General features: G+C 49.8%; 2 protein-coding genes and 4 non-coding genes across 6 annotated transcripts; 1 reads left to right on the top strand and 5 right to left on the bottom strand.

Annotated features, from left to right (window-relative positions):
- Nucleotides 1–6,535: 6,535 nt before the first annotated feature.
- BEST4 (bestrophin 4) lies at nucleotides 6,536–10,563 on the top strand. The gene is made up of 9 exons (XM_049879103.1): nucleotides 6,536–6,687; nucleotides 6,773–6,867; nucleotides 7,416–7,649; nucleotides 7,899–8,053; nucleotides 8,514–8,591; nucleotides 8,899–9,087; nucleotides 9,203–9,283; nucleotides 9,402–9,556; nucleotides 9,732–10,563. The coding sequence occupies exons 1-9, from the start codon at nucleotides 6,536–6,538 to the stop codon at nucleotides 10,000–10,002; spliced, it is 1,410 nt and encodes a 469-aa protein (XP_049735060.1). The 3' UTR covers nucleotides 10,003–10,563.
- Nucleotides 10,564–13,994: 3,431 nt separating this feature from the next.
- Nucleotides 13,995–16,827, bottom strand: RPS8 (ribosomal protein S8). Its single transcript, XM_049879102.1, has 6 exons — nucleotides 16,739–16,827; nucleotides 16,235–16,341; nucleotides 15,618–15,717; nucleotides 15,023–15,198; nucleotides 14,651–14,780; nucleotides 13,995–14,152 (listed from the first exon to the last, which is right to left on the bottom strand). Exons 1-6 carry the CDS (start codon nucleotides 16,740–16,742, stop codon nucleotides 14,043–14,045), a joined length of 627 nt encoding a protein of 208 aa, XP_049735059.1. The 5' UTR covers nucleotides 16,743–16,827; the 3' UTR covers nucleotides 13,995–14,042.
- On the bottom strand, nucleotides 14,266–14,335 carry LOC126074152 (small nucleolar RNA SNORD38). Its single transcript, XR_007516954.1, has one exon. It is a non-coding gene; the product is annotated as a small nucleolar RNA SNORD38 (small nucleolar RNA).
- LOC126074153 (small nucleolar RNA SNORD38) lies at nucleotides 14,888–14,956 on the bottom strand. Its single transcript, XR_007516955.1, has one exon. It is a non-coding gene; the product is annotated as a small nucleolar RNA SNORD38 (small nucleolar RNA).
- LOC126074154 (small nucleolar RNA SNORD46) lies at nucleotides 15,797–15,900 on the bottom strand. The gene has a single exon (XR_007516956.1). It is a non-coding gene; the product is annotated as a small nucleolar RNA SNORD46 (small nucleolar RNA).
- LOC126074146 (small nucleolar RNA SNORD55/SNORD39) lies at nucleotides 16,424–16,503 on the bottom strand. The gene has a single exon (XR_007516948.1). It is a non-coding gene; the product is annotated as a small nucleolar RNA SNORD55/SNORD39 (small nucleolar RNA).
- Nucleotides 16,828–17,947: the final 1,120 nt, after the last annotated feature.

Here is a 17,947-nt window from a genome sequence, read left to right as displayed (position 1 = left end):
AAGGAAGTGCCATATCGATTTCCAAAGTGGTTGTACCATTTTACAGTCCCACCAGCAGTGTGTAAGTGTTCCAGTCTCTCCACAACCTCTCCAACATTTATTATTTTGTGCTTTTTGGATTAATGCTAGCCTTGTTGGGGTGAGATGGTATCTCATGGTAGCTTTGATTTGCATTTCTCTAATGGCTAATGACCATGAGCATTTCCTCATGTATCTGTTAGCTGCTTGAATGCCTTCTTTGGAGAAGTGCTTGTTCATATCCCAATATTTATCCTTTTGTAACTGATTAATTTCACTCAGCCTAATGTTTTCAAGGTTCATCCATGTTGTGGCATTTACCAGGACTTCATTTCTTTTCATGGCAGAGTAATATTGCATTGTATGTATACACCACATTTTGTTTATCCATTCATCTGTTGATGGATGTCTGTCCTTTTTTGAGGTCTACTGTCCTGTCTTCTTCCCTTGGGAGGCTAACAAGGTTCTTGAGCCCACCTCTGGGACTCAGGGAAGCAGGAGGGGGTCCTCCTGGATGCTGTAGTTTAAGGGCCTGACAGCCACCTCTGCCTCCTCCTTCTGTGTAACATATGCTAACTTTTAATGGATCTTACGTACCTGGCATGTACCAGGTGCTGGGCTAAGCATTTATCTTACTGATTCCTCACAGTAACCTTATGATGTGAATGTGATTACTATCCCCATTTTACAGACAAAGAAACTGAGACTCAGGGGGGTTAAGCAACTTGCTCAAGGTCACACACAGCTACCATGATCTGAACCCAAGACTGTCTGACTCCACTATTCATCACTGCCTGACTTTTCTGGGAGGGTCATTTGTTCCCTGTCCTTCGACCTGTCTTCCCCATACACTGTCCTTATCCCTCTTACTAGCCCTTTCTCCAACCCCTAAGATTCTCACAACTTTTACCCACTTTGAGGTTTTTTCAGCTCTCTGGGCCTCCATCCCACCAAGGGTGCTGTTGGGTCTCGTGTCTGTAGCTGTACATGTCCCACACTCCCTGCTCCCTTGGTAGCTCAGAGTCACGATTTCTTGATAGAAATTCAGGTTACAGAGGCCAAGGGAAGAGAGTCTTTCAAGAATAAGAGATACCAAGTTAGGTTAGGACTCAGGAGGGGTCATTGCATTCAGTAAGGACATCTCCAGCATGCTCTGTGGGTACAGGGGTAGCAGTGCCAAAGCTGGATAAGAGATGAGCTGTATTAATAGCTACATAAGCATTTAGTGCTTACCATGGGCTATTCTGGATTCCCTGTGTGGTCCAAATGGTTAACACACTCGGCTGCTAACTAAAAGGTTAGATGTCTGAGTCCGTCTCAGAAAAAAGTCCTGGTGATCTACTTCCCCAAAAGTAGCCATCGAAAACCTCATTGCGCACAGTTCTACTTTGACATAAGTGGAGTTGCCATGAGTCAGGGCTGACTTGACAGCTACTGGTTTCGATTTATGTGCTATTCTGACCACTTTACAAATATTAACTCATTCAATATTCACGACAACCCTATAACAGAGAGGTGAACGACTTGCCCAAGGTCACAAAGGTAGTATGTGGTGGAGTGGGATTAAAGAGTCTGGACAGTCTGGCTTCAGACTCCGTGTTGTTAACTCCCAGGCCATATACACAACTCTCAGCTGTGAGGAGGGGAGGGGGGCATTGAAGGGCAGGACCAGTAGAGGGAGAGGTGGGTGATGGAGCAGGATCAGGAGGGGTGGGGCAGGTATTTACAGGCTCAGTGAGTGGTTCCCTCTCCTGAACTGTAAATAGTGGGGACCTGCCAGCAGCGGGAATCAAGATAAGGTGACTCATGAGGGAGGGGCTTCAGGCCAAGCACCTTTATCAGTGGTTCTGTGGGAAATTCACAGCCCAGAGGTCCAGGGTGCTAGTAATGGGGAGCCAGGAGGGCCAGAGATGTGGGTAGGGCAGGGAATTGAAATGCAGCCAGCTGAGTTGCCCAGGGGCAGAGCAAGCTGTCAGAGAGAAGCTCCCAGGACAGCAAGATCTGAGCTCCCCTGCCCCAGGACCTGGTTTCCCAGGTACAAGAAAATCTTTAAGTGCTAAGCAGTCCTACGGATCTAGGGAAACCACAGACCAGAGCTTGGGGAGGGGCTGCTGGCCTTGAGGGCCAAGGCCCCAGCTGGTGTCTCTCCCTTTCCAGGTCATCCTAGGTCTTCCTGACCCCAGGATACACAGAGCCCTCCTCTTTCCTCTTACTGACACCCTGCCTGGGCCTGGAGGGAGAACATATCTCTAGTCAGGCCCCGAGTTGGTTTCCAGACCTTGCTCTTCCTGGAAATCTTGCTCAAAAATGGGGGGAGTGGAACCACGTGTCTTTTAGATTAAACCCCATACCCCCCCAAAAGAAGTTGCCATCTAGTTGATTTTGACTCATAATGACCCTATAAGACAGAGTAGAACTGCCCCATAGAGTTTCCAAGGAGCGGCTGGTGGATTTGAACTGCTGACCTTCTGGTTAGCCGCAAAACACTTAACCATTAGGCCACCAGGGCTCCATATTTAGGTTAAAAGGGACCCCCCCAAAAAAGAAAAAAGGGCCTGACTGGTTTCAAGTCCTCCCCAGCTTTACGGAGATGAGTCAGATCAATCCCGCCCCCAGGGGCTGTTGGCCTGAAGGGGTAGTCTCCCTGTAAAGGGATCACAGACCAGTGCGAGGTGCTATGACAAGAGAGGAAGCCTGGAGGACTTTGAGAAGTGATCTGGGGAAGATCCTGGCAGGCTGTGTTGGAGTGATCTGAGGAAGATCCCGGAGGATGCTGTGTTGGAGCTGAACCTTGAAGGTTTAGTAAAAATGAGCTAGGCCAGAGGCTGGTGAGGGTGACGAGTGTGGAGGGTTATAAGTAGAGGGAGCTGAGAAGGCAGAAAGCGCACTGGAGGAGATCTGCCCAGGATGCCTGGGGTATGGTGGAGAGAAGCCAGGGTGCTCTCAGAGAACCTGGAGTATCCAACTTTAAAGCTGGGACCTGCAGTGTTTGGCCTGGGGACAAGCTGTAGGGCATCAGAGACAAGGTCTCTGCCTCCTTATATTTGAAGGGCTGTTCTGAGGAAAAGTGTCAGACTGGTTCTGAATGGCCTGTAGATGGAAATTGAACAGAACAGATTCGGTTTTTCAGAGCACTGAATGCCTGCAGAAGGAGCCCTGGTGGCGTAGTGGTTAGAGCACTCAGCTACAGCATGAACCCACCAGCTGCTCCGTGGGAGAAAGATGTGGTAGTCTGCTCCCATAAAGATTTACAGCCTTGATGGCATTAATCCAAAAAACACAAAATAATAAATGTTGGAGAGGCTGTGGAGAGACTGGAACACTTATACACTGCTGGTGGGAATGTAAAATGGTACAACCACTTTGGAAATAGATTTGGCGCTTCCTTAAAAAGCTAGAAATAGAAGTACCCTACGATCCAGCAATCCCACTCCTTGGAATATATCCTAGAGAAGTAAGAGCTGTCACATGAACAGATATATACACACCCATATTTGTTGCAGCACTGTTTACGATAGCAAAGAGATGGAACCAACCAAGGTGACCATCAACAGATGAATGGATAAATTATAGTATATTCACACAAAGGAATACTGCGCATCGATAAAGAACAGTGATGAATCTGTGAAACATTTCACAACATGGAGGAATCTGGAAGGCATTATGCTGAGTGAAGTAGGCAGTTGCAAAAGGACAAATATAGTATGAGACCACTATTATAAGAACTCAAGAAAGAGCTTAAACAGAGAAGAATAAATTCTTCGACGGTTACGAGAGTGGGGAGGGAGGGAGAGAGGGGGTATTCACTAATTAGATAGTAGACAAGAACTAATTTAGGTGAAGGGAAGGACAACACAATACAGGAGAGGCCAGCACAACTGGACTAAACCAAAAGCAAAGAAGTTTCCTGACTAAACCGAATGACTCAAAGGCCAGCGTATCAGGGGCAGGGGTTTGGGGACCATGGCTTCAGGGGACATCTAGGTCAATTGGCATAATAAAATCTACTAAGAAAACATTCTGCACCCCATTTTGGATAGTGGCATCTGGGGTCAAGCGGCCATCTAAGATGCATCAGTTGGTCTCAACCCACATGGAGCAAAGGAGAATGAAGAACACCAAAGACACAAGGTAAGTATGAGCCCAAGAGTAAAAACGGGCCACATAAATCAGAGACTATACAGCCTGAGACCAGAAGAACTAGATGATGCCCGGCTACAACTGACTGATGACTGCCATGACAGGGAACACAACAAAGAATCCCTGAAGGAGCAGGAGAGCAGTACAATGCAGACCTCAAATTCTCATAAAAAGACCAGACCTGACGGTCTGACAGAGACTAGAAGGATCCCGGAGGTCATGGTCCCCAGACCTTCTGTTAGCCCAAGATTGGAACCATTCCCAAAGCCAACTCTTCAGACAGGGATTGGACTGGGCTATAAGACAGAAAATGATACTGGTGAGGAGTGAGCTTCTTGGATCAAGTAGACAAATAAGGCTACATGTGCAGCTCCTGTCTGGAGGGGAGATGTGAAGGCCGAGGGGGACAGAAGCTGGCTGAATGGACACAGAAATACAGGGTAGAGACAAGGAGAGCGCTGTCTCATTAAGCGGAGAGGAACTAGGAGTATATAACAAGGTGCACATAAGGTTTTGTATGGGAGACTGACTTGATTTGTAAACGTTCACCTAAAGCACAATAAAATTAAAAAAAAAAAAAAGATTTACAGCCTTGGAAACCCTATGGGGCAGTTCTACTCTGTCCTATTAAGTTGCTATGAGTTGGAATCGACTCAACAGCAGCACCACATTTGGTTTTTTTTATTTTGGAATGCTTGCAAAGTCTTTCCGAATACTCACAAGTGCCCTGTGAGGTAGGTGTTAATTGATCCTGTTTGCAGATGAGGAAACTGAGGCTGAGAGAGAGAGAGATTAGGTAACTTACACAAGGCCATAGACAACTGGAAATCAAATCCAGGCTTGTCTGACTTCCAACCTGTACTCCTAACCATCTCACCACACTTCCTCACTTTAGGAACACTTGCAGGTTAGAAATACCCCACAGTGTCAGGAAGGTACTTCCCAAGAAATATCAGCTGCAGGACCACTAACTGCTCCTGGATTTTTGCAGAGGGACCTCAGGGGGGTGGGTATGAGCTACCTGGTTCTCTTTCCACTCTGATGTTCTTAATTCTTCCAGTGACTCTGGTATTATTTTCTCTGTTTGACAAATGAAGAAATTGAGGCCCAGCGGTGGAAGTGGCCACCCAAGATCCTGGGCAACCGTAAGAGTCAGCATGCTGGACACAGGGCTGAGAGGGTTCTGCATCCCTAGGCCTGTGTCCCCAGATCTGTGGCCTCGTCAGCCCTGCTGCATGGGGATGGGGAAGAGCCTGGCCAGGATCCCCAGGGCCTGGACTAAAAGTCTGGCAGTGTGGTCAGTGCACAGGGCTCTGGTCCTGGAGCTCAAGCCCTTATCAAGGTCCAATTTGGCCATTTCCAGCTTCTGAAGTTCATCAGCTCTAGCTTTGAATCCGGCCTCCAACATATCCTAGCTGTGTGATCACGGGTAATTTACCACTTGGAGCCTCAGCTGTGAAATGGGGATAATTCCTACCTCATGGGATTGTGACAAGGATTCCATGAGAGAATGATATAATAGTGCCCTTGGCACAGTGCCTGTCACTTAACAGTTTATCATGCATTTGCCATCTCACCTGAAGCGTGGGACAGTAATTCCTGTCATCCTGGCCTCAAGGACATGGTGTTGTCAGTGTGAGTGGTGGGGTCAGTGGAGATGGCAGTTCTGCCACTCAAAGGCCAGCCCAGCCCTGCAGGAGTAGGGAGACACACCCAGTTCCCAGGACCAGGGAAGCTGGGGTGATAGCCTCAATCCATCAATGATAGCCTCAGTCCAGCCTAACTTTATGGACCCAGGAGGTACTTAAGTTTGTGAGGGTAAAGGCTAGCCCAGTTCTCCTTCAGTACAGGCTGCTGGCCAGAGCAGGTAGGCAGGTATGGAGGGTGGGGAGGGTGGGGAGGGGACAGTACCCTGGGCTTTGGGAGACCAGCTAACCAGCTTTGAGAGCAAGGCCCCAAGGGATAGTGGTGGGTCTGGGCTGGAGTTGGGTCTCTGTCCTCAGCAGTTCAGGGTCTGGTTGCTCCTAGCCCTGCAGGTGGAAGAGGAGCCTGGGAAGCCTCATGCAGAAGAGGGGGCATAATCTCAGCTCCCCTTGCCCAACCCCATCCTGGATTGATGCTTGTACCACTGAGTGGGGTGGCATAGGGGGGCAGGGAGAAGATGGAGATGTGTGTCACCTGCTTTGCAGCTTTCTCCCGCCCACTGCTCGGTCACTGACCCAGGGTGAAGGCTGGGGTGTACTGACCAAAGTTGAAGGGAGACTGCCTGGGGAACCAAGTGTGGGGATGGGAAGGCAAGCTAAGGAGAAGGCTTTCTGGAGAAAGGGATGGCCATGGGGGCAGCTCTTGTGACCTCCTGCCCCAGGCCCTCAGCACCATGACGGTTTCATACACCCTCAAAGTGGCAGAGGCCCGCTTTGGCGGCTTCTCTGCCCTACTTCTCCGCTGGAGGGGAAGCATCTACAAGCTCCTCTACAAGGAGTTCCTACTCTTTGTTGCCCTGTATGCTCTGCTCAGCATCACCTACCGGTAAGGCCAAGGTCTCAGGGCTGGCGTGTGGGGAGCGAGGCTGCCCATCTCCCTCTAACCTAGGTCCACACCTGACCCTCCTCAGGCTGCTGCTGACCCAAGAGCAGAGGCAGGTGTACGCCCAGGTGGCACAGTACTGCAATCGCTCTGCAGACCTCATCCCCTTGTCCTTCGTACTGGGTAAGGCTTCCCTCTCCATTCTGCCCCGTATGCTCCCTACCATCTTCTCTGACCTTTGGGTTGGGTTGGCAGCTCTGAGGGTCAAAATTACCCCAGCGGCACAGCCTGGAGGTCAACCAGAGCAGGCACAGCAGGCCCAGGAGCTGCGCACCAGGCCCAGGATTTCAGATCCTGGACCTCTCTCCACAGAAGGCACAAGGCACCTGCTGGCCTCACAAACCTGCCCTGGGTACCAGAGGGGAGCTGAGAGGTGACACCTTCCCTACTCTCGTGGGAAACAGTTAACCATTACCCCGCCGCCACTTCCCCTTCTGCCTGAGAAAGTTGACACACTTCCCTCCTCCTGGTCTGGCCCAGCAGGCGGGACCAGAGGAAGAGGTTGTCCCGGTGACAGCCAATGAGGCAGTGCACTAGAGTCGGAAAGTGTCCTTCCCCCTGCCTTTGCACTATCTGGTTTGGACTACGCTCTCTGGTTAGGGGGAAGGGACGCTCACTCCCAGGCCCTCCATCCTCCTTTCCTGTCCCATATATCCATGGCTGTCAACCAGGTTTCTATGTGACCATGGTGGTGAACCGTTGGTGGGCCCAGTACACAAGCATCCCGCTGCCGGACCAGCTAATGTGCGTCATCTCGGCCAGCGTGCACGGCGTGGACCAGCGAGGCCGCCTGCTGCGCCGCACTCTCATCCGATACGCCAACCTGGCCTCAGTGCTGGTGCTGCGCTCGGTCAGCACCCGCGTGCGCAAGCGCTTTCCCACCATGGACCACGTGGTGGACGCAGGTGCGCGGCCGGGAGCCCCTGGGGGCCGGGCCCGTCGCCGGATGCCGGTGCTGCACACGGAAGCCCTGGGGCGGGCGGAGGCCAGGACTTGTCCCAGGAACTGTCCCGCGGGCCTCCTGGGGAAAGGAGGGCTGGCGTCCAGGGGGCGCTCCAGTGCGGCAAGTCCTGGGGCGGCCGGTGATACTGCAGAAAGGCTTCTTCGCTGGAGGCAGAGGATGAGTCTTTGCCCCACCCACTGTTCCCTCGCAGGTTTCATGTCCCAGGAAGAGAGAAAAAAGTTTGAGAGCCTGAAATCTGACTTCAACAAGTATTGGGTTCCCTGCGTCTGGTTCACCAACCTGGCGGCCCAGGCCCGCAAGGACGGGCGAATCCATGACGACATCGCTCTCTGCCTGCTCCTGGAAGTGAGTCAGCTAAGACCAGGCTCATCTGCCTTCTCCCTCTAGCTTTGTCAACTGGAGTAAGAATTTTAGTAGTTAACTCTTTAGGCTTGTGCCAGCTATGTGCCAAGTGCTGTGGAGGCACTGTGTCTGTGTTAACTCATTTAACCGTCACAACAGCTCTTAAAAAAAAAAAAAATATTATGATCATCTCAGATGAGGAAACTGAGGCACAGGGTGGAAAAGAAACTTGTCCAAGTTACACAGCCAGTTAGTGGACCTAGGAGATTCATATCCAGACATTCTGGCTCTAAAATCTTTGCTAAATTGCTCCCGGTCACAGGCACCTCAGCCTGGTAACACCTCTGAGAGCAGAATGAGCCTCCAGACCTGGCCCAGGCCAAGTCTGTGCTCAGCTCCCCTCTGCCCTCCTCATTCCTCCTTGCTCACTGCAGCTGACTTCCTCTTCTTGCTGTTCCACCAGGAGCTGAACAAGTACCGTGCCAAGTGCAGCATGCTGTTCCACTATGACTGGATCAGCATTCCCCTCGTCTACACCCAAGTAACTGCCTCTCACCTCCTCAGCCCCAGTGCCTACTGTATAGCCTGTGCTGTATGTGAGATACTGGACAAATTAGACATGGTTCCTGCCCTGGGGTAGTTCAGTCTGGTGAGAAACTGAACAGCCAAAGGCTTATCCTCAACACCTCTCTCTACCCCCACCAACATGACCCTACCTCTTCTGGTATTGCTATGTCCTGCAGTATTTTAATTACTTGTCAGACTCCCCCACAGGTACTTAAAGGCAGGGAAAGTGTTTCTTCCTGTTTCAGTAAACTATGCCCTGAGGCCAGCTTCACCCTCTCCAGGTGGTGACCATAGCAGTATACTCCTTCTTTGCCCTCTCCCTGATTGGCCGACAGTTTGTGGAGCGAGAGGCGGGAGCTGCAGAGCCTCAGGAGCCAGGCCAGGAGCCAGCACCAGCCTTAGGAGACCTGGACATGTATGTGCCTCTCACCACCCTGCTGCAGTTCTTCTTCTATGCTGGCTGGCTCAAGGTGGGCACTTCATTTGGGTGGTCATGGCAGCCTGCATTTGGGCTCAGGGCCCACACCAATCTTAGGGACAGAGTGGGACTCTGAGCCCAGAAGACACTGTCTCTGCAACCTGCAGGTGGCTGAACAGATCATCAACCCCTTTGGTGAAGATGATGATGACTTTGAGACCAACCAGCTCATAGACCGCAACCTGCAGGTGTGCAGGGGTCTAGGTGCAGCTCTTTGCACTACCCTTCCCCGCCAGTTCTCAGCGCGGGTGTGAAGAGGAGGGTGGGTTTCCTGGTGACCTGCAGCCCACCCCTCTGCTGCACCAGGTGTCCCTGCTATCCGTGGACGACATGTACCAGAACCTGCCTCCCGCAGAGAAGGACCCGTACTGGGACGAGGACTTGGCGCAGCCACCCTACACCGTGGCCACGGCGGCCGAGATTCTGCGGCCTTCCTTCCTGGGCTCCACTTTCAACTTGCGGTGAGTGACCTGCTATGACAGAGGCCGATGCCAGACGTCACCCAGCCTGCAGGCCCAGGTCCCAGCCCACTCTCTGGGTCCCTCCAGTCCTTACCTTCTAAAAGGCCAATTCACCAACCCAGCCCCTGGTTCTGGCCCAGGCGGACTTTCGCTGAGCCCGCCCTCCCGCCCACAGAATGAGCGACGACCCTGAGCAGAGCTTGCAGGTGGAGGCGTCCCCTGGGTTGGGCCGGCGGCCCGGTGCGCAGACACCGCTGCTCGGCCGCTTTCTGGGCGCAGGGGCGCCCTCCCCAGCCATCAGCCTCCGGAACTTCGGCCGTCCACGAGGACCCCCACGCACCCCTCATGTGCTGCGCTTCCGGGTCGAGGAGGGCGGTGACCCCGAGGCGGCCGACCGCATTGAGGAGGAGACGGCCGAGTCAGCAGATAAGGCCCTTGAGCCCTGAACAGAGGGAGCCGGGGCCAGATGGGCCTGCCTGCTCGCCCCAGGCCCGCCCCCTCCAGCCACCGCCCACCTTCCGGGCCTGCCCTCCAGCGCTGTCAGAGCAGTTTCCATGTGCTCTGAGCAGACCTTGTAAGGGGAAGGCGGCAGGAAGGGCCTGAGCCAGGGCTGGGAGTGGTGGGAGAGAAGGTAGAATGGGCTGCCTGGGGGAGGTGAAGCTAGGATAAAGGAGGCCAGGCATAGAAGACCAGAGTCCAGATGCAATTTAATTTCCTGGGCAATGGGGAGGGAGCTTGTGAAGTCTTACAACAGTGGTTCTCAAACTTTATGGAGCTTCAGCATCACCAGGTCGTCTTGTTGAAAGTGTTGGGCACCACTCCCAGTGTTTCTGATTTACTAGATTTGAGGTGGAGCTAAAGAACTTGCACTTCAACAGATTGCCAGGTGATGCTGATGGTCTGGGGGCCACGATTTGAGAATCATATTTAAGATGTTTGGAAGGATATACCTTACCCTGATAACAGCAGTTACTTCTGAAGAGGGAACCGATGGTCTAAGTGTGTGTTGGGGGGACTTCTGCCTTATCTGTAATGTTCATTTTTTTTCTACAATGAAAATGTATTCATTCATTCCTTGTTCAATTATGTTTAAAATTCAATTGGCATGTACACAGTAAGATGAAGAGGAAGGGTTGGGGACTCTACTCTGGAGGTTGATCAAACTGAGATGTGAAGATGCTGAAGGTCAAGGTACCCAACCTAGACCTTTGGCATTTGGACTTTAGAGTGCCAAGCCATTCTCTGCTCCCACCAACCAAACAGGGACAAAAGACAGCATAAGGAGTGGAGGCTGCAGGGTCATCTCCATGGGGCGCCTGCAATGCTGGGAACACTCAGCTCTGAGGATAAGAGAAGCGTGCTTGTGGAGACAGCCCCATAGAACACTGGATTGGTTACTGGGTTCCACTAAGGTTCTTGCCTTCCAAGCTCAGCTTCCATCTGAAGGAATTGATGAATGCCAAAACTGAACCTTAAGGGCCAAATGATGACAAACACCAGAACCCAAAGATAAGGGGCGGCGGGGGGAAGCACTACAGTGGAGGTTTAAGAGTGCAGCCTCTGACACTGTTTACTAATTGGGTTCTAATCCTGGCTTTGCCCCGTTCTAGCTGGGTGACCATGGGATACCATGGTCTTCCAAATATACAAAGAGTACCATTCCACCATTCATTCAGAAGGTATTTGAGGTTTTTTGCTAGGTTTACAAGGATAGCCTTGCTCTAGGGAGAGAATGATCTGTGACGGCCTGGAAGATGAGAGTAAAGTATTATTTATTTGGGGGGTAACAAAGCCACTAATGGGTTTTAAGCAGAGAAGTGACAGGATTTGGTTTGTCTGAAGACTCATGTGGAGAGTAAAGAGCCAGAGACCAAATAAGATCAAGCGGCAAGTGCTTCTCTAAGAAAGAGGAGGAAACTTGAACAAAAGGCAGTGGCAGTGGAGATGGGAGAGTAGATGGACTTTAGACTCTAGAGAAGAACCCACTGGTGTTGGATTAAAGGTAGAAGGAAAGAGGAATAAAGATGCTTTTATAGAGTTATAGTGTTGGCAAAGAATACTGAATATACATACCATGGACTGCCAGAAGAATAAAAAAATCTGTCATGGAATATGTACAGCCAGAGTGCTCCTTAGAAGTGAGGATGGAGAAACTACATCTCACATACTTTGGGTATGTTATCAGGAGGGAGCAGTCCCTGGAGAACATTATGCTTGGTAAAAAAGTTTAGCAAAAAAGAGGAAGACCCTCGACGAGATAGACTGACACAGGGGCTGCGATAACAGGCTCAAACATAGTGATAGTGAGGATGGCACAGGACCAGGCAGTGTTTCAATCTGTTGGACACAGGGTTGCTGTGAGTCAGAACCGACTTGATACCTAACAACAGAGCTCAAGTTAGACAACAAGGTCAAAATGCTAAGCACTGCTTTGCTGTGCCTGTCTGACGTTTGTGTGCCATTGGGTTTTGATTCCCAACGAACCTAGAGACTGCCCCATAGGGTCTCCTAGGCTATAATGTTTAAGAAGCTGATTGCCAGGTCTTTCTTCCAATGGAGCCGCTGGTGGGTTCAAATCACCGATTGTTCAGTTAGCAGCTGACAAACAGTTCTCAATAAACATCAGCTAATATAAAGGTGGATAAAGATCAACACTGGGTGGGCAAGTGGGGGCCAAGACTCTTAAGAGCCAAAGTTGAAGTTTTAGAGGGTTGGGAAATATACTCAGAAAAAGGTGATCTAGTTTACCTTTCCTACAGAAGTCTACAACTTCTGTTGTCAACCAAATGGACTTTGTACTTCCTTGGCTCGTATGTAGTTGTTTTCCATCAACTTTAAATTTGATGTTATCTCAAACTTAAAAAAAAATTTAGCACATACTTGAATGCCTAATACATTGTCAAAAGGAGCACTAGTGGTACAGTGGTTAAGCGCTTGGCTGCTAACTGAAAGACTGGCAGTTTGAACCCACTAGTGGGTCCACAGTAGAAAAGACCTGGAGATTTGCTCCTGTAAGGATTTCAGCTTAGGAAACCCACGGGGTAGTTCTAATATATCCAATATGGCTGCTACGAATTGTAATTGACTGCACATCAAGAGTACATGTCAGGTACTTTTGAGCCACAACATGGAACAAATACCTGCTCCTCTAGAGTTATTGTAGTAGAGAGGAGGGCAAGATCAACAAGCAGCAAATAAAACGAGCAAAATTTACATCAGATTCAAGGAGATTAAAAAAAAAAGGGAGGATAGTGTTGGGAAAGAGTACAATTTAAAGTGTGGTCAGGAAAGGACAAAAGACCTGGAGTTACATGGCTATTTGGAGGAAAGAACTCCCAACAAAGTGAATGATAAATGAGCCTGTGCTCAGGAAGGCCAGGTCATGTTTTGTTTCATAGAACTTCGTTAAGAATTTTTATCAGATGCAAAGCTGTTGTGTCGTAATCTAATTTTTAATGCTATTTTAACAATCTAGGCAAAAAAGTGACCAGATGTTAGAGGTAGTGTTGACAAGTGATGGGAGTTGGGATGTATTCTGAAGGCTGGGCCGACAGCTGGTGACATATTTAAGTTGTAAAGTGCAAGAATGAGGGAGTGAGGGCTCACCCAAGATTCTGATTTAAGCAACTGGATGAAGTAATTATTTGCTACAGTTGAGAGAAAACAGGAATGTTGGTGGGGGGAGATCCAGACAAAGATCAACTGTTACAACATCAGAAGCCCTGGTAGCACAGTGGTTAAGTGCTTGGCTACTAACCAAAAGGTGAGCAGTTCAAATTCACCAGCCACTCCTTGGAAACCCTCCAGGGCAGTTCTACTGTCCTGTGGAATGGGCTGGTAGACAATGGGTTTGTTACGATGTCATCGAAGTAGATGCATAAGCAACATTTAAATGCTGATAGGATACATGGAAAAAGAACTGGTAATCTGGAATACTTTTAAGTGGTGAGGGAAAAAGGATTAGAATTCAAAGGTAAAATGAAAGGATATGTAAATCTCCAATTAACTTTAAAAGAATACAATTTCAAGGTTTCAGACCATCTAAAACCCATCTGTAATCCCAGGTTTAACTGAATCCTCAGAACCATTTTCATGGAAGCAGTATGACCTGATTCTCCATGGTCCAATACTGGGAAGGGCCCCAGTGCTGGGACACCTCCCTCATAAGCCTCTGCTGGGCCTGCATTCCTTTATTCCCACTGAAACAGGCCTTTAGGATGAGAAATGTTCTCCCAATTTCAGAAAGGCAGAGTCCACAAAACAAGCCTAGCCTTCAGGGCGAGGGGGTTGGGGCCAAGGAAGCACTCTAGTAGGGCTGAAATTGCGACAGGATAGTAGAAGTGTGGGAATCTAGTTCCAGCCATCGCTACATCTATTTTGTTCAGCACAGGGAACCAAATAGAGAAGTCAGATATTCAGACAACGTGAACGCAAGATATAGAATAAACACCTTTAATACATGTGCTAACATGGGAGGGGAGAGGATTTATTTGCCTTTCCGGGCCTTGATTTTCCTCAGATAGAACTCCAGCTCCTTGCCCTCTAGCACATAGCCATCTGCTCGGCCACACTGGCCTGGCCTCGAAGCGATACACGCTGTAAGAGAGGACGTGGTCCTTAGCAAAATGATAACGTGGCCTCACCCAAACCTATCCCCTTCGAACTCCACGTTGGCTCAGGTACCTTGAGGGCAAGCATGAAGCCCACTGTCTCCTCAGATAATACTTTATCATCAAGTAAAGTCAGTAGCAGAACTGGACAAAGTTTTCATCACTGAGACGGCCCCCTCAGCCTAGGCATACACTTCTCGAAACCATGAAACCCAGAGGCAGAGGACATGCTCCAAGGACAAGCCTATGGACTCTTAACGAACATTTTCCATTTTAGCTTCTCACTAATGGGGTGACCAAACACGCTGATTCGTGCTGGTTATCTTGGTATCATTAACAGCGCCCCTTTCGATTTCAGAAGTCTCAGAACAGTAAATGGTGTGGCTACCTTAGGCATTCAACTCTCCTGGTGAACCCTAGACCACATGGCTGGCAATCACACCATACCTTTGTGCACCCCTCCCCCATGCAACAGCCATCTCACCAAGAAGCTTGCCCTGCTGGAACTGCTCCTCCAGGAGACTGCTGATTTTTGCATTCTTTTTCCTTTCATCGTATTTTTTCTGAATTTTCTTTGATCGCTTTTTGTTTAAAATCTCTTCCTCCTCAGGAGTCTGAATAGGAGGGATACAGAAGTGTGGTTAGCTGGGGCCCCAAACCCTAACTCAAGTAAGGTCACCACAGCCAGCCTTCTCAAACCCTGAGCACCCCAACCTCAGCCTTCCTCAGTACTAAAGACTTTCATCTCTCTCCCTTCAGTAGCAGAACTGGACAGAGTTTCATCACAAGAAGGCTGGAGCCTGGCTGCCCTCCCCACTGCCCCTTCTAAAGGGAAGCTGACTTCCCAAACACTCACCAGTTTGGCCCCCTTCTTGCGGCCCAGGGGCAGTGCATAGTGGGACTCGTACCACTGCCGGTACGGTGTGCTGTCAATGAGCACGATGCAGTTCTTCACCAGGGTCTTGGTGCGGACCAGCTCATTATTGGATGCATTGTACACAACATCGATGATCCTTGTTTTTCGAGTACAACCTGCTCACAGGAGAAATCCTGGATGAAACCATGAAAACCAGAGGCCAGATGGCCTCACCCCCAACTCCAGACTCTTCTGCCCTACAGGACCTAAGGAGGTCCTCTGTTGAGAAAAAGCAGCAAAAGAACTCTGAGCATTTACCCAGCCATAAACATCTTTGTCTTTCACACACTCATCTCTCACCAGGGGTGGCTGGCAACCACACAACTCTAGATTTAGCCAGTCATTGAGGCTGCAGAAGTTAAGAGCTTAGAAACTGGTCAGGGTAGTGAGACCTCTCCAACCATCTCAAAGTCTTTCAGCAAGCAGTATACTCAAGTGCATTGGTCTGGGCCAGGGACTTCCCACTAAAAACATTTACTGAGGCTTAGAAAGGTTTAGGTGCTATTTCTAGGCACTCCTGAAGAGTCGTACTCACACTCAGAGCCCCAGGAAAAGTTCCCCACATCCAGCCTTAGGGCCCGGTACTTCTTGTTGCCTCCTCTTACACGAACTGTGTGTATGCGGCGGGGACCGATCTGGGAACCACAAGACACAGGAGCTAGGTTATCAAGGAGAGAAACAGGAGAGAGGAGGAACCTGGGCTGGATGGAGGCAACACAGTCAGTGTAACTATGACAAGTCCTAGCATCGGCAAGTGGCACACAAGTGACCAAAACAGTCACAACCACGCCTAAGGATACTTTTTCATCACTCTAGTTACCTCCAAGAGAAAAAATCTAACGCTAAACAGTGAACATTACGTTTCCACACAACTACCATGAGAGCAGCCCACTCCTTCCCAGGACCCTTCTAGTAATATACAGCACCTACATCTATTATTAGACACTCGCCAGGGGTGGGAGACAGCAGAGACCATACAAGCTTTTTACTGTTTGTTCAACACATAAAGGTGTGGCAACTGCCCAATACCAACCATTAAGAGACACTACTGACTCCTAGAAAGGATCCACAACAACTACACGTTGAGGAGACCCCACCACACTAGACAGCAGGGGAAAGCGGCCTCTTGGATGGTGAGGCCCATGCACGCACCTTAGTGTTGGCAGCCGGGCGTCCCAGCTCATACTTCCGCTTCTTGTGGTACGGCTTCCTCTTGCCCCCGGTCTTGCGGCGCTTGTGCCAGTTGTCCCGAGAGATGCCTATGTATGAGGTCAAGGGCAGAAGCTTGAGGTGCTGGGACCCGGGGCCTCACCAGCTCCAGAACCCACTCGCCGGACGGACCGCGGGCTCAGCTCTCCAAGGTTGGCTTCCCCACCGCGCACTCGGGGATTTGCAGCATTACCGAGGTGTCATCATGCACGTGCGGCCCAGCCCGGATCTCCCTTCCCGCGGCAGCCATGTTGGTGCAGCTGGCAATCCAGCGACCTTGCAGCCCCCGGCGCGGACCTCGCCGGCCAAAACCTGCGGACCGCCCCTTCTCATGGCTGTTCGTTGCCGGGCACCGGGGCGCCAGCACTCCTAACTTGGCTGCTAATGAGGATGGCGCCCGATTGAACTCACCCCCCTATCATGGCCGCAACACACAGCGAGACTCACCCATCGCTCGGCGCTGGCTGGAAAGAGAAAACGCAAAGCTTCACGGTCCGGTTTGTAAAACGTAGTCCCGCCCCCTTTACGTACATTCCGGGCGCCGTTAAAATGGCCAGGACTACGACTTTACTGACGCTTTAGCGACTGCGACGAAAATGCACCAAAGGCGGGGAGGGTCCTTGTGCCCGATGAACCCTCAGCCCGCTTAGCTCTCAAATCTCTGAAACCCTTTTGGGAAAGGCTGGGTGGGCGGATCCTGCGGGGTCGACAAATGTGCAAGCTTTCGGTAGAAGTTGAGGGCTTCAGGGCACAACGGAGTAGAGTACCATGGTTTTGTTTACGTTTTTAGAGAGACTAGTGTAAGAGTCTATAGCAGTAGTCCAAGATGAGAGATGTGTGCGTTGGGAAAGGGTGGAAGGCAATAGAGGTGGAAACGAGTGATGGATTTTTTTTTTTTAATGTCGTGGCTAAAATATGCACACCAAAACATTCGCCAACACAACTTCAACATTCACAATTCAGTTACACTGATTACATTTTTCATACTGTGCCACCATTATCAGTATCCTTTTCCAAAATATTACACCACCATTAACATAAACTCAATGCCCCCCCCCGCCCAAAAAAAACCTCTTCTCCCCTCCCTCCTACTCCTACTTCTGGTAACCGTTAATAATCTTTGGTTTCTATGTGCAGTATTTACTTATTTCATGTAAGTGAGATTGTAAGGTATTTGCCCTTTTGTAGCTGGCTTATTTCACTCAGCATAATTTTTTTTTTTTTTTAATGTGTTCAAGGTTCGTCCATGTTGTGGCATGCATCAGAACTACATTTCTATTTATGGCTCCAGGATATTCCATTGTATGTATATACCACATTTTGTTTATCCATTCATCTGTTGATGGACATTTAGGTTGTTTCCACCTTTTGGCTATTATGAAAAGTGCTGCAATGAACACTGGTGTAGAAATTTCTATTTGGGTTTCAGTCTTTGCTTCTTCAAGGTATAGATCTAGGGCTGGGATTGCTGCATCATACGGTAATTCTATGTTCAACCTTTTGAGGAACCACCAAACTGTTTTCCACAGTACCTGTACCATTTGGGAATTAGGTTTTGTTTTGAATGGTCTGGTTAAAATAGATTGGACATGAGGGTTGCAGGAGGGGGAAATGTCAAGGATTACTAAATTTTTCACTTCATAAGTGGATGAATAT

Source organism: Elephas maximus, chromosome 3, assembly GCF_024166365.1.
Source record: "Elephas maximus indicus isolate mEleMax1 chromosome 3, mEleMax1 primary haplotype, whole genome shotgun sequence".
NCBI lineage: Eukaryota > Metazoa > Chordata > Mammalia > Proboscidea > Elephantidae > Elephas > Elephas maximus.
This window is presented reverse-complemented; position numbering and strand designations above follow the sequence as displayed.

Excerpts from the sequence above, each read along its gene's own strand:
- BEST4 (XM_049879103.1), top strand. The coding sequence starts at position 6,536 with ATGACGGTTTCATACACCCTCAAAGTGGCAGAGGCCCGCTTTGGCGGC. Across the intron at positions 7,650-7,898 it reads GGACCACGTGGTGGACGCAG|GTTTCATGTCCCAGGAAGAG; the intron begins GTGCGCGGCCGG and ends GTTCCCTCGCAG. Across the intron at positions 8,054-8,513 it reads CTCTCTGCCTGCTCCTGGAA|GAGCTGAACAAGTACCGTGC; the intron begins GTGAGTCAGCTA and ends CTGTTCCACCAG.
- RPS8 (XM_049879102.1), bottom strand. Across the intron at positions 15,718-16,234 it reads GCCCGGCTGCCAACACTAAG|ATCGGTCCCCGCCGCATACA; the intron begins GTGCGTGCATGG and ends TGTGGTTCCCAG. Across the intron at positions 15,199-15,617 it reads CTTTTCCTGGGGCTCTGAGT|GTTGTACTCGAAAAACAAGG; the intron begins GTGAGTACGACT and ends TCCTGTGAGCAG.